This window comes from Stenella coeruleoalba (assembly GCF_951394435.1).
Source record: "Stenella coeruleoalba genome assembly, chromosome: 2".
NCBI classification, from domain to species: domain Eukaryota; kingdom Metazoa; phylum Chordata; class Mammalia; order Artiodactyla; family Delphinidae; genus Stenella; species Stenella coeruleoalba.
This window is the reverse complement of record NC_137147.1, coordinates 1649432-1662102: the sequence shown is the minus strand read 5'-3', so window position 1 is coordinate 1662102 and position 12671 is coordinate 1649432. Positions and strand designations below refer to the sequence as shown.

The 12671-nt window shown below is 63.7% G+C and overlaps 1 protein-coding gene across 2 annotated transcripts; it reads left to right on the top strand.

Annotated features, from left to right (window-relative positions):
- The first annotated feature begins 4675 nt into the window (after positions 1–4675).
- Positions 4676–12369, top strand: TRMT61A (tRNA methyltransferase 61A). Of its 2 annotated transcripts, none has more exons than XM_079914753.1 (4): positions 4676–5219; positions 5893–6252; positions 8713–8979; positions 10915–12369. In XM_079914753.1, exons 2-4 carry the CDS (start codon positions 5922–5924, stop codon positions 11172–11174), a joined length of 858 nt encoding a protein of 285 aa, XP_079770879.1. In that variant the 5' UTR covers positions 4676–5219; positions 5893–5921; the 3' UTR covers positions 11175–12369. The 2 variants fall into 2 exon arrangements, with proteins under 2 accessions (XP_079770879.1, XP_079770878.1); XM_079914752.1 differs by having other exon boundaries at positions 5839–6252.
- Positions 12370–12671: the final 302 nt, after the last annotated feature.

The following is a 12671-nucleotide window of genomic DNA, read 5'->3' as shown; positions in this document are numbered from 1 at the left end:
GGCGCGGCGCAGGCGAACAGCGGCCGCTCCGCGCTCCCGCGGCTCTTAAGGGGCGCGACGCGGGCCTCCCATTGGCCGCTATTTATAGCCCATTCATTCCATTGGGCCGCGCTACGGGATTGTGACGTCGCTTTGTCCGCCGCCCGCAGCCCCCCAGAGCCCCCCGCCCCAGGCAGCCCACCCCGACTATCCCCTCGCCGGAACCCCGCGCAGCCCGCCTACCCTACCCCACGCCCGCCCAGGATCCCGAAGCCGGAACCTCAGGCCCTTGGACATTCTGGATCCCCACCCCCACCCCCCCGCCTGCCTCCTAGCGGGAAACCGAGGCAGGAGGGCCACCAGGCACTTGAGGACGCTCGGGCTTGTCTGCACCATGGCTCCTGCCCTCCCTCGTCTTGCCAGTCCCCGCGGTGGTCGCGGCGAGGGGCCAGGCGAGGGCGTCCAGGGCTTCCACAGCAGGTACTGCCAAACCCCCGCCGCCCCTCCTTCTCCTGCCCCGTCCGAGCTGGCCCCGAGCCGCCGACCTTCTCCAAGGTGCCCGCAGGCATCTCCCGGGCGGTCTTGGTGCAGAGCGAAGGCGCTCCGGAGGCGCAGCCTGGCTGCGGCCCAGCCCGGCGGCACCCTTGGTGCCTTGACCTTGGGCAAGTCTCCGGGCTTTTGGGCGTCTGAGCCAGAGACCCCCGGGCCCAGCCCCTCCTGGTTGATGCGGAAATACTCTGGCTCTGCTGGGGAGTGCACAGTCTCAGAGTCCCCAGACCCCAGGCCTGTGCCCTCTCTGCAGGGGACAGGTTCACCTCCCCACCCCACCCCCAAAGGCAGTCCTCAGAGACTTTTGGCAAAGACTGGAGGAAATGCTAACAAACAATAAGCACATGTGAGATTTTAAAAAAAAGAAAAAAAAAGACTAAAAATCAGAATCACGTAAGTTAAAATAACGACTATGCCTTCCACTAGCCCCAGCACAACCAGACTGGCAAAAAAAGAAGATTGATACCAGCCAGTGTTGGCTGTGGGTTGGAATGTGGGGAGACAGGCATGCACACGCTGCCTGCAACTGTGAATTGCTACATCTTTTTAGGAAAGTAATTTGGCAGTATCTATTAAAATTTAAAATGTTCATCCTCCATGACCCAGCAATCACACTTCTAGGAGTCAAGCCTATAGAGTCTCATTCTCTCTATAAGAGAGAATGGACTCTCTTCTAGGAGTCCAGTCTCATTTCTCTTTGCAGATAGACCAAGAGATGTGTAGTAGGAGAAACAAACACAAACAAACCCGGATATAACTCGATGCCCATCACTGGGGACTGGCCGGGGGTAGGGAAGGCATCTCCCTAGTGTGGAATATTATACAGCTATTAAAAAGCGTGAATTGGAGCTTGTGTGGTTGATGTCCATCATACTTTGCTTTGTGAATGAAGCAAGGAAGGGGGAAGAGCCTTATCTATGTGTATATTTAACAAAATCCCTCCAGGACTGCACAGTGTGCTCTGTGGGCAGCAAGGTGAACACTGCTGCTGCTGCGGGAAGACTGGCTGTGAGCAAGCAGCTAAGTGAACAAAATATCATCCAGAGATGGGAGGAGATGGGTCCTGCAGAGGCTGGGGCAGAGCGGGCATTCCAGCATATCTGGTGCCTCTGAGGAATGGGCACTGGAGCAAAGGGCGAGCAGGTCCCTTTGCCTCTGCCTCTGTGCTCTGTCCCCCGACGTTACTGCAGAGAGACTCCTGCCTCTTCTCTTGCTCACCTTGGCGTGTTTTGACCTGCTCGCAGTCAGCATTTTTTAGACCCATGAAACAAGCCAAGGCAAAAAGGCAAATGGGTCTGGACTGGCCAGACAGCAGGTGTCTCTTAAGCCTGAAATTCCTGCGTTCTGTGCCCCCTGCAGCCCCTTCCCCTAATTTTAGAAATATCTGCAGCTGCCTTTCCCAAGTCTCCACCCCAAAGACCTGATGGGCTCACGTTTCTGTTTCTAGAAACAGAGCTGCTGCTCCTGGAGGCCTATTTGGCTTTCAGACCCCAGCGGGTGGAGGGGTGGTACTCAGGGCTTCCTCTTTGTAGCCTCTGCAGCTTCCCAGAAGGCCCCCCTACCCTACCCTCAGGCCACCAAGGGCCTGACCAACTTGGGAGAATGGGGGCAGGAAAGGACCCCTGCTCCCCTTTCTCTCCACAAGCAAGGTCCACACTGGAGAGGTGAAGTCCAGAGGCTTGGGGTCTTGCTCAGGGTCAGGCCCTAGGGATGCTCCTGCCTGGGGCTCCAGCAATCCTCAGCCTTTGGAGATGAGTGTTTTGTCCTCATCTTTGCAGATGAGCAAAGGGAAGATCAGAAGGTGCGTGATGGGGGACCGGGTTGGAGGTCTGGCAGTCCCTCAGCGGTCCTGGAGTGATGGGCCCTGTGCTAACCTGAACTGGGGCCCACCCTGAGGACCCCCGGCTGGCCAAGCCTGGGCTGGACTCAGTCTGATGGTGCACATGGTCAGCAGCTGTGATGGGGGAAGTGGGGAGAGGCCTTTGAGGCCTTTAGACCCAAAAGTCAGGGTGAGGCCCCCCACCAGGCAGGAGCCGCTTGGGAGCCTGGGTGGTCTCAAGCAGGGGAGCAGGAAGGGGGCCTCCACCTCAGCAGGAAGAACACTGCCCCCAGCTACACTTGGCCTCGTCTGTGGACCCTCCACTCTCCTTAGGGCCCACAGGAGCCGGTCTGGCCGCGTCCGGGCAAGAAGCTGGGTGACATCACCAGACCCATTTATGGTCCAGGTTTCTTGGAAATCGCACCTGGTTATACATTAACCACCTGGCCCTGGAGGGGGTGGGGAGCCTCAAAGGAGTCCCTGGCCTTTCATCCCCAGAACATGACCTTGCTCAGCAGGGCAGGCACAGAGCTGGGCAGGTGGAGGTGAGCCAGGTAGGAGGGCAGGGCCAGGATCCAAGCAGGGGACGCGAGGCCATCCTCAGAGTCTGTGCTCAGGGTGCAGCCAGGGTGGGCATTGCTTCCTCCTGGTGCCCTGTCCCTGAGCTCCGCAAAACCCAAAGGGGAAGTTAGTTAGGATCAGAAAAGGAGCGGGGGCTGCCTTGTGGTCACAGAGCATGCTGGCGCAGGAGACTGAGCTGGTCAGGGAAGAGGAGACCTTGGGTCACCTGATCCCTGCCTGAGATGAGAGCAGAGCAGCCTCCCCCTGTGGGCATCCTCAGGGTCTCCCTTTCCTCCAGGGCCTACTTCCTGCCAGTTTCCAGCTTTCTTCAAATCTGCCACTAGTTCTCTGAAGCCAAGTTTACTGGCTTTAAATCCCAATCCCACTTTGGCCACGTTGGCTGTGTGATCTTACGCAAGTTACTTGACCTCCCTGAGGCTCAGTTTCCCCATCTGTAAGGTGGTGGTCCCTCTCTCACAGGATTGTGGGGAAGACTCAATGTGATGACACTTAGCTGGGCTCATACAGTATCAGTTCTTTTTAGGGGGGGCCCCAATATATAATATATAAACTCTGCCCTGGGCAAAGTACCCACCTGACCTGGCTAATCAGTTGGTGCTTGAGGACTTAGGCTGGTGGGGCAGGCTCAGATGGACAGCCCTGGGAAGGCTGCTTGGAGGAGGGGGCAATGGAGGAGCTGGCCAGCCAGTCACAGAGAGGCGAGTGGGAAGTTGGGAGTCCTAATTTAGGCTCTTAGTAGGCACTCAGCCGCTGAGCAGCTGCAAGCCTGGGGAAAAGGAACCCCCATGAGAAGTGGAAAGTTGAGATCTCCCAGGAGAGCAATTAGGGGGTGATTCAGGCTGGTGCAAAGTCACCTGGAACAAAGGTTGGTGAGCCGTGGATGGAGCTGGGTTGTCTCGGTGTCCAGAGCAAGAGGCAAGGGGGCAGTGATACAGCCACACAGGCAGCTGGTGGCCAGAGCACTGGCCCCACAGGGACAAGAACCCACAGAGAATGGGAGGCCACCAAAGGCCCCTCACCTTCATCCTCTGGGGCTCCAAGACCCAGGCCCAGTCAGGGCAGGGGCATGGAGGGGCTGAAGCTAGGCACCTGGGTCTCCATCATGGGCACTGTGGTCCACAGACACCCTCGCCAGTCCTGGCCCCAGAGGAGGGAGAGTTCAGAGTGCCTCACAGGTTGGCAGGGCTCTGGGAAGGGACTGGCTCTGAAGGGCCTGGCTACTCCCATTTGCCCAGGATGGAGCAGCCTGGGCCTGGTAAGTGTGGCCTAGAGTCATTGCTAGCTGACCCTGGGTTAGGGCTCAGGCCTCAGGGTGGCTGGGTGGGCTGGGGTCTCTATCCCTCTCCAGTCCCCCAGGCTAACAGGATAAGCCCTGGCCCACAGGGACCTGTGTGCTGGAGGAAAATAGTCCTTGTCCCCTGTCCCCCTCCCCCGCACACACTCTCCAGAGGAACCGGTTCTGAATCAGCTCTGCTGAGACAGAGCAGAGCTGCTGCTTCCCTTTTCTGCCCCCGTCCTCCAGCTGCCCCTCCCCCCTGCTCAGGCCACTGGCCCTGTCCTCACTGACCGACCCCAAAGGGAGCACAGTTCACCCAGTGCTCATTGCACCTTGGGTTCCAGGAGGGGACACAGGACCCCCTCCCTCCTTGAAGCAGCTCCTGCACTCCGGAGACTGTGCCCCTGAAGAGGAGGCAGGCCAAGAAGAGGCAAGGCCTGGGCTAAGGCCACTTCTGCAGACCCTTCCAGGCCACCATCTCCTGCTCCTCTGGTTGACCCTAGCCAAAGCCTTCTGGGTCGACCCTCTCATCGGCGATTCCATTTTCTGGAATTTATCCTGGGGCCCGTCACAGGTGTTCCCAGAGCGGTTTGCAGTGACAAAATGTCCATGGCAAAGTGTCCTCGTAGGGGACTGCGCAGCTCGCCTGGGCGGCCCTTCCGGGGACTCCGGGGCTGTCAAAAGCCTGCGGAACGGGGCCCTGCCCTGTTCCCAGCCTTTATCAACAGCGCCCGTAGGAAGAGTCTGGAAGGACTGCAGCAGCTCGGCGGCGGGACAGTGGGGCTTTCAGTTTGTTTTTTGCACAAGTAGATATAAAGCAGAGAGTCCGAGCACGAGGCGCGCTCCGGTGGCCGAGAGGGACGGCCGTGGTTCCCGGGAGCCCGCGCGCGAGGGGCGGTACTCCATGACGTCATCGGCGGGCGCCGCGCACCAGGCCGGAGCCGGAAGTGCTGTGGCAGTGGCGCGGGGCCACGTGCAGACCCTCCGGGAGTCGGAGCCCGACGAGCGTCGCCGGTGAGACTCCGCAGGGCCAGGGTGGCAGTGCGCGGGTGGGGGTCGCCCTGCACTTCCCTGCAGCCTCTCATGGCCGCCCCCAGCCCTGTGCCAGCCTGGCCTGAGCCGCCCCCTGCCTCTACACAGGCCAGGCCAGTGTTTCTGTTTACTGCCCCCTGCACGTCCCCAACCTCTGCTTGCGAGCCCTTACATCTGCATCCCCCTGCCACTTGTCTGCCCAGGAGCCCGCCATAGGGGAAACTGGGGAGAGGGGGCGTTCTGCCTGGCGTGGAGGTGACCTCACGGGCCATTTGCAGCTCTTCCCTAGGTAGTCGCTCTCTCATCCTACAGCTGGAGAATGGGAACCAAGCTCCTGGAGAAGGGTGATAAGAGAGAGGGTCAGGCCCTTACTTTGTGGGAATCCTTGGGCCCCTCCTCTGTCAGTGTAGGGCCTCAGTTTCTCCATCGGTGATTTGGGCTGATGGCTTTTTTCTTAAGACCACACCAAGAAGGGCTTCAAATGTCAGGCCAGGGTGCAGCCCTATTGGGCTGTCCTAATGGACAGTGCCAGGGACTGAGCCAGCTACTCCACCCCCATTGCTCAGGATCTGGGCCTCACAGCCTTCTCTCTGGACCCCAGGTGCATATGCTGCCTCCTGGCCCCCTTACATGTTCATGCCGACACACCTCCCAGGTCCCTGGCACGTGCCAGACAGCAACACCATGAGCTTCGTGGCGTATGAGGAGCTGATCAAAGAGGGTGACACAGCCATCCTGTCACTGGGCCATGGTGCGATGGTGGCAGTGCGTGTGCAGCGTGGGGCCCAGACCCAGACCCGGCACGGCGTCCTTCGGCATTCAGTAGACCTCATTGGCCGCCCCTTCGGCTCCAAGGTGACCTGCGGCCGAGGTGGCTGGGTGTACGTGCTGCACCCCACACCTGAGCTCTGGACACTGAACCTGCCACACCGCACCCAGATCCTCTACTCCACCGACATTGCCCTGCTCACCATGATGCTGGAGCTTCGGCCAGGCTCTGTGGTCTGTGAATCGGGTGAGTTCTTCAGGTTGCCTCAGTTCATGAAGGTGGAGGTCAGACCCACTGTCCAGCCAGCCTCCAGCCTGCCCTTCCTGAACACAGGCATTATTACTCAACTTCTGTTTTAACAGGGTCTTTCTGGGGGTGCTGACCGCAGGGAGTGAGGGCAGAAGCAAGGAAGCCGGTTAGGAGACTGGTGCTGTACTCTGTGTGAGAGTTGATGGGACTGGACCAAGGCTAGCCCGCTGGAGGAGCTGGTGCCCAGGGGGGATCCTACTTGTCTAGGTGGGGTGGGGGGTGTGAGCGCTGCTCGGCGCTGACCGAGGGCAGAGGGTGCCTGGCCTGGCCGTCCCTGACTGCTGCGAATGGGAGCCCCGGGCCCAGGGCTGAGAGTGCCCCTTCCTGGAGGGAGGCCAGGGCTGCTTCAGGGTGCTCACTGTGGGTGAGGAGCCAGCCCCGTGCTCATCCCAGGCCAGCACCATTGTCCCTGAGCCCAGAGCCTAGAGTGCAGATGGAAGTGCCTGAAGGCAGCTGTTCCCAGCCTCTGCACATGTGTGCGCCCGCGTACACACGCGCGCAGGTGCTGGGGATTGAAGCATGCACCCTAGCCAAGAGCAGCCCAGGCCCAGGTGTGCCTAGGTTTCCAGCATGTTTTTCGTGGGCCGGGCATCTGGGTTCCAGAGTCACGAAGAGTTCCCCGTAGCGCTGCTGCCAACATTTGGAGGCTTCAAGCCATCTGCATCCCTCTCTTTGTCCACATGGAGGGCCTCAGTTTCTCCATGTGGACAATTGGATGGTTCTTTTTGCCCAGCCAAGCACTTTGAAATGGGGAGAGTCAGATGCAGAGCCTGGGCAGTGAGCGGGTCAGAGAGTGGGTGGGGCCTGGGCAGAGGCTGACTGCTAGGCACCAGGGCAGCTGGGGGGTGGACGGGATTCAGGGCCAGCTCATCCCCTGCTTCCCCCTGTGCATCCGCAGCCAGGGCCTCGCTCCACTCGGCTGAAAAGTGCTGTCAGCGAGCGTGCTTCTGGGCTCCTCTGATGCGCCAGCTTCCCTTCTAGGAACCGTGGCTACAGCCGTGACCAGACAGACCAAGTTTCTGCTTCTCAAAGGGGACAGACAGGAAGCCCACTGTGACCGTTACGGTGTTGTTGATTGCTGGGGGGCTTGGGGAACAGGGCTGCGTGTTTGAGGGTGACTCAGAGAGGGGTCCCTCCAGCTAGGAGTGTCAGGGAGGACCTCTCTGAGGAGGGAGCAGTGAGTTGAATGTGGTTGAATGTGATGGGAAGGTGGTACCAAGAGCCAAAGGGGAGGGTCACCCCAGGGAGAGTCTTGCAGAGACCCTGCGCGAGGGGCCGTCAAGGAGACCAGCGTGGCAGGAGCAGGGATGAGGTCAGGGAGGAAGGGGGTGCTGCTCGGGAGTCACGAGGAGTCCGACTCCGCCGTGCGTGGAAAGGGCAGAGGCCTGGTCTGACTGCGGGGAGAGAGAATCCGCGGCTGTGTTGAGGTGGCCTGAAGGCGGGGGTCAGGGGCTGTCACGGGGAGCCGGGAGCGGGGCCCGGGCAGGCACGGCAGGCAGGTGGGGAGAAGGGCTCCCAGAGAGATGGGGGAGGAGGTGCAGGAGTTACCTGTGGGGAAGGGGAGGGCTCCTCCGAGGCGTCTGGCTGGGCAGTCATGTCACCAGCTGGTTCGGGAGGCTTGGCAGGGAGTGGATTTGGGCTGGATCGGGTCCAGCTCTGCACCTGTAAATGCTGGGCGCTGTTTGCGGTCGCGGGGGAGGTGATCGGTGTGCAGTGGGCGCCCGGGCGTCTTCGTGAGGCCTGGCGCCTGGAGCAGCGAGGTGGGGGAAGGTCACGGGGGGTGACCGGAGGACGCAGGCCCGGCTGGACACTGCAGGACAGGAAGGCTGGCAGAGGGGCAGCCGTGAAGGAAGCTGAGGAGTGGCCCGTGAGGCTGGGGGAAAACAGAGACGATGACGTGGGGGGCACATTGGTCACCGTGTCCCTGGTCGCGCAAGGTGAGGGCAGAGCTGCACCCCGTGTGGTGGGAGCGGATCGGGGGGGAGCAGGAAGATGGACTGACCTGAGTCCCTCGGGGAGCTTGGGCCCAGCCACCACGTGGGACGATTCCAGTCCCCTTGATCTGCTCTGCACAGAGCCTGCAGGGCCACGGGCCAGTCCCGGCCCCTCTCGGGACCCGTCTTCGGGGCTCCAGGTCTGTGCAGCAGAGTCTCTCCAGAGCCGGGGGTGGTCAGGGCTGCCACCCTCCCCTCTGGACCCATGGCGGACATCGATGATCAGTCAGCTCCCTCCTCTCCCCCTGCCACACATGCAGCCTCCGTGTCCCAGGACCCCTCAGGGAGCTCCAGACTGGTGCCTGCTGGTAACCCGGGGTCGGCTGACCTCGTGGGCCCTTGATGGGTCCCTCATAGTGCGGGTGGGCTCGTTTCCCGTCTGACACCCGTCCCGTCCCGCTAGGCACCGGCAGCGGCTCCGTGTCGCACGCCATCATCCGCACCATCGCACCCACGGGCCACCTGCACACGGTGGAGTTCCACCAGCAGCGGGCGGAGAAGGCTCGGGAGGAGTTCCAGGAGCATGGCGTGGGCCGATGGGTGACCGTGCGCACCCAGGACGTGTGCCGCAGCGGCTTCGGCGTGAGCCGCGAGGCGGACGCTGTCTTCCTGGACATCCCCTCGCCTTGGGAGGCCGTGGGCCATGCCTGGGACGCCCTGAAGGTTGAAGGTGAGCGGGGGGTGGGGGTGGGGGTCTGGGAGGGGTGTGGCCAGGCCGGGGCCACTTTCGGCCTGAGCGGGGGTGGGTCAGGGCAGCGGGGGAGTCATGGGGAGGTCGCCCAGGGAGAGGGTGAGGGTGAGAGGGGTCAGGACTGGGGAGGGTGGGCCTCCACCTGGGCTCCTGCCCCTTGGCCTGGCCCCACTCCCACCCCAAGGTGGGAGGTGTCTCGAGTCCCTGGGGAATGTGGCATCCCTGCCTGAGTGAGAGGCGGGCCCTGCACCTCTGGGCTTGCCAGAGGTCGGAGGGCAGCCCCTCACCCCAGCCAGTGCCTGCAGAGTCTCCCTTCCCCACCCGCCGCCACAGCCAGGCTAATGCGCCCCTTTTAGGGAAGATGCTGGGTGCAGAGGCTGGAAGGTCGGCTCCGAGCCAGGAAAGTGCTGGCGAGGCCCTGGGTTTTTCCCTTTTCTGGAGAAGTTGTTGGCTCAGGCAGCCGGGCCGTCCTCCTGCCCGCTGAGCAGTGCAGCACGAGGGGGCGGGAGAGGCAGGCCAGGGCGCCCCAGGGAAGGCCTGCCCCTCGGAAAGACAGACGCCAAGGCGGCCATAGGGTCCCAGCGGGGCCCCTGCCTGCTGGCTCAAGTTCAGCCCTGGATTCCTGTGTCCTGGTCTCTGCTGAGGTGGCCTGGGGCTGGGGAGAGGGGCAGCGCTGGCTTCCCCACACCTCTGCCCGCTCCGGCTTTGCCCCCTGGACACCTGCAGGTCCTCGCTGCTCCAGGGACACCAGCGGGCCCAGGCCTCGGACCCCAAGGCCGCAGCCGGTCGCGCAGCCGTGGCTGAGCCCAGGCAGTCCCTGCCCTGGGCTCCCTCCTGCCGAGGGAGCCATGCTGTGTGTTGTCCCGTCCCCTCCGCCCCGCTAAGCCCCGTTCTCTGGGTCTGCTTGTTCTGGCCCAGAGGCTCCCGACTTCCTCGTGGGTCTGGCGTTTCTCCAGCTTGGCCCGGCGAGGTGCGGCCGCGGGCTCTCTGGGCCTCTGGCTGACGAGCAGGCTCAGGCCCCAGTTCCTCGGCTGTGTGCACAGGGGTTGCGTCCCCTCTTGGGGGTGACCCTGTGCCCTCTGGGTTCACGTCAACCTCACGCTCTGCCTCCAAGCCCAGGCCTCCCAGCTGACCACCTGGGGGTCTGTGTCCCACGTGTGGCTGAGGTGACCAGGCCTCAGGGATCTCTAGGGGCTGGCCTGGGCCACGTCCCTTCCCCTAGCCAGCCTGCTGGATGTGTGGGCGAGCCCTGGTGGGAGGCGGCAGGAAGGGGCTGCGGCTCCCGCCCCCTCTCCCTCACCCTTGGTCCGTGGGGCTCCGCTCAGAGTGGGCACCTCGTGTTCCCAGGAGTGGGCGACAGCCTGTAATTTCCTGTGACAGCCGCAGCCCCCGCCCCCGAGGCTGCTCTGTGTGGTTGAAGCTGTTCAGGCCCAGCACTCTGGCGGCTGCCGTGCCAAGGCTCCGCGCTGGCCCCGACCCTCAGCTGCCTGGTGGGAATCAGGGGTGGCGGTGCCCTCTGGAAGCCCAGGGAGATCAGGGTGGTGGGCTGGGCCCGTGGCGGCGCGTGAGAGGGCTTTGTTTGGGCAGGGCCCTGCCCTGTGGCTGCAGAAGAGCTTTTGCCCCCGGCCCCGGCCCGGCTCCCCTACTCTGGGGCCGCTGGGGCCGCAGCTCTTCGTGGCCAGAGGGCTTGGTGGGGGCTTCATGGCCTCGGACCCCAGGGCAGGGGTCGGGGCGTCCACCCTCCTCAGCTCTCACAGTGGGGTCTCGCAGCGCCCACTCCCGAAGGGACTGGGGGTGCATTGCCTCTGCCCTGCAGTCCCAGGCCGCAGACGCCCGGGCCAGAGGAGGCTGCCAGGCGGGCGGGGCTCTGGGGGCGGCCCCTGCCCTCTGACCCCGTGTCCTCCTCCTGCGCAGGCGGGCGCTTCTGCTCCTTCTCCCCGTGCATCGAGCAGGTGCAGCGCACGTGCCAGGCGCTGGCGGCCTGCGGCTTCTCGGAGCTCAGCACCCTGGAGGTGTTGCCCCAGGTCTACAACGTGCGCACCATCAGCCTGCCCGCGCCCGACCTGGGGGCCAGTCCGGGCCCCGACACCGGCCCCTTCCGCAGCGGCATGCCCATGAAGGAGACCGTGGGCCACACCGGCTACCTGACCTTTGCCACCAAGACCCCGGGCTAGTGAGCCGCCTGCAGGAGCTCCAGGGAGCTGGGAGCACCGCGGGGCCGGACGGGGAGGCGAAGCTCGGCCAGAGGCTGCCTTATATGGTCGGCGGGTGCCAGCCGGGGCCTGTGTTTAGAAACCGACGGACGCGGGGTGGGGCGGGGCCGGGGGCCTCCCGGGCGGCTGAGTGGGGCTGCCACGGTGGAACAGCATCCGGCCCCCGGGGAGGGAGGCCTCCCGCCCACGTCACCGCCGTGGTCAGCGTCCCCGTCCTGCCGCTCTTTGTTGCCACTCACCGTCTCCACTGCCGTAGGCTCTCCTGGATGTTGAGGCCCGAGAGTGCAGGTGGCGGGGTGCAGGTCTGACCCTTCCCAGGTGGCCCCAAACGAGGAGGGAGGAAACGGGGGTTGCAAAGACCCGGAGGAGGAGGGCCAGGGACCCCCATGGTCCAGCTGCCCGGCATCTGAGGCGACCCCGCTGTGTGGCCTCAGGTCTGACCCCACCCCTCTGGGCAGTGCACAGGCCGCGTGGGCATGTCCCCAGATTCCCGCTGGCGAAGGGCCGGGGCAGCCCCGCTGATTCGCTTCTGCCTCCGGGAAGTACCTCTGCGGCCCTGGCCCAGCCAGAGCCCTCTCGTGTCGATGCGTGCGAACACGCAGCGTCATGTAGGGAAGAGCTGGGCAGGGCGGGAACGTGCTTCCGGTGACTGGCCAGTCGGGTCAGAGCCACTCGGTGCCCCTGCCGCTCACAGGAGCCGCAGGGATGTGGGGATGGGGGCGTGCACCCAGGATGGAGGGGGCGACGCCAACCCTGCCCTGGCCTGCTCTCCAGCTCTGGTGCACGGCTGGCATCCCTCCCGCCCTGCTGCTCGAAGGGCCTGGGTGCCTGCCCTTGGCCTCAGCCAGCCGTCAGGAGACTCGGTGACCCCAGGTCGGCGCGAGAGCCCCAGGGTACCGGGCTGGCCTGAGGCTGGTCCCCGACCACCCCCGGCAGAGAAATAAAACACTGTTGCCCCTGCTGTGCTGACTGGCCCACCCTGGTGCCCCGCGAGGCCAGACCTCCACTCCCCACACCAGCATCCAGGCTGGACCTCCCTGCACGTGGCCCCCGGCCCCTGCTCCTTCCTCTCCCAGGGCAGACACCACAGGGGCTCTGGACTCCAGGACAATGGCCTGGGACATGGTGGACAAAGGGACAAGTGTGTGGCCACCCCCACCCAGCTGCAGAAAGGGCCACTTGTTCCTGGGAAGGGTGGGGGCGGGGGGGGGGGGAGAGAGTCCCTGGCTGTGTGTGTGTGTGTGTGTGCGCGCGCGCGCGTGTGTGTGTTTCCTTCCGTCCATGTCCGCTGGGCCTTCCGTCTGCAGCCCGGCCTGGGCACCTGGGTTGCCCCTCTTGTTGCCGGAAGGGCCCAGAACTCAAGAAGGACCTCCCAGGCCTGCTGTCCTGGCCCCAGGCCACCACCCAGGCTTTGGGGGTCCTTGGAGGGATACCAAGTGAGGTGGGCCTACAAGAGAA

Excerpts from the sequence above, each read along its gene's own strand:
- TRMT61A (XM_079914752.1), top strand. The coding sequence starts at position 5,868 with ATGTTCATGCCGACACACCTCCCAGGTCCCTGGCACGTGCCAGACAGC. Across the intron at positions 6,253-8,712 it reads CTCTGTGGTCTGTGAATCGG|GCACCGGCAGCGGCTCCGTG; the intron begins GTGAGTTCTTCA and ends CCGTCCCGCTAG. Across the intron at positions 8,980-10,914 it reads GGACGCCCTGAAGGTTGAAG|GCGGGCGCTTCTGCTCCTTC; the intron begins GTGAGCGGGGGG and ends CCTCCTGCGCAG.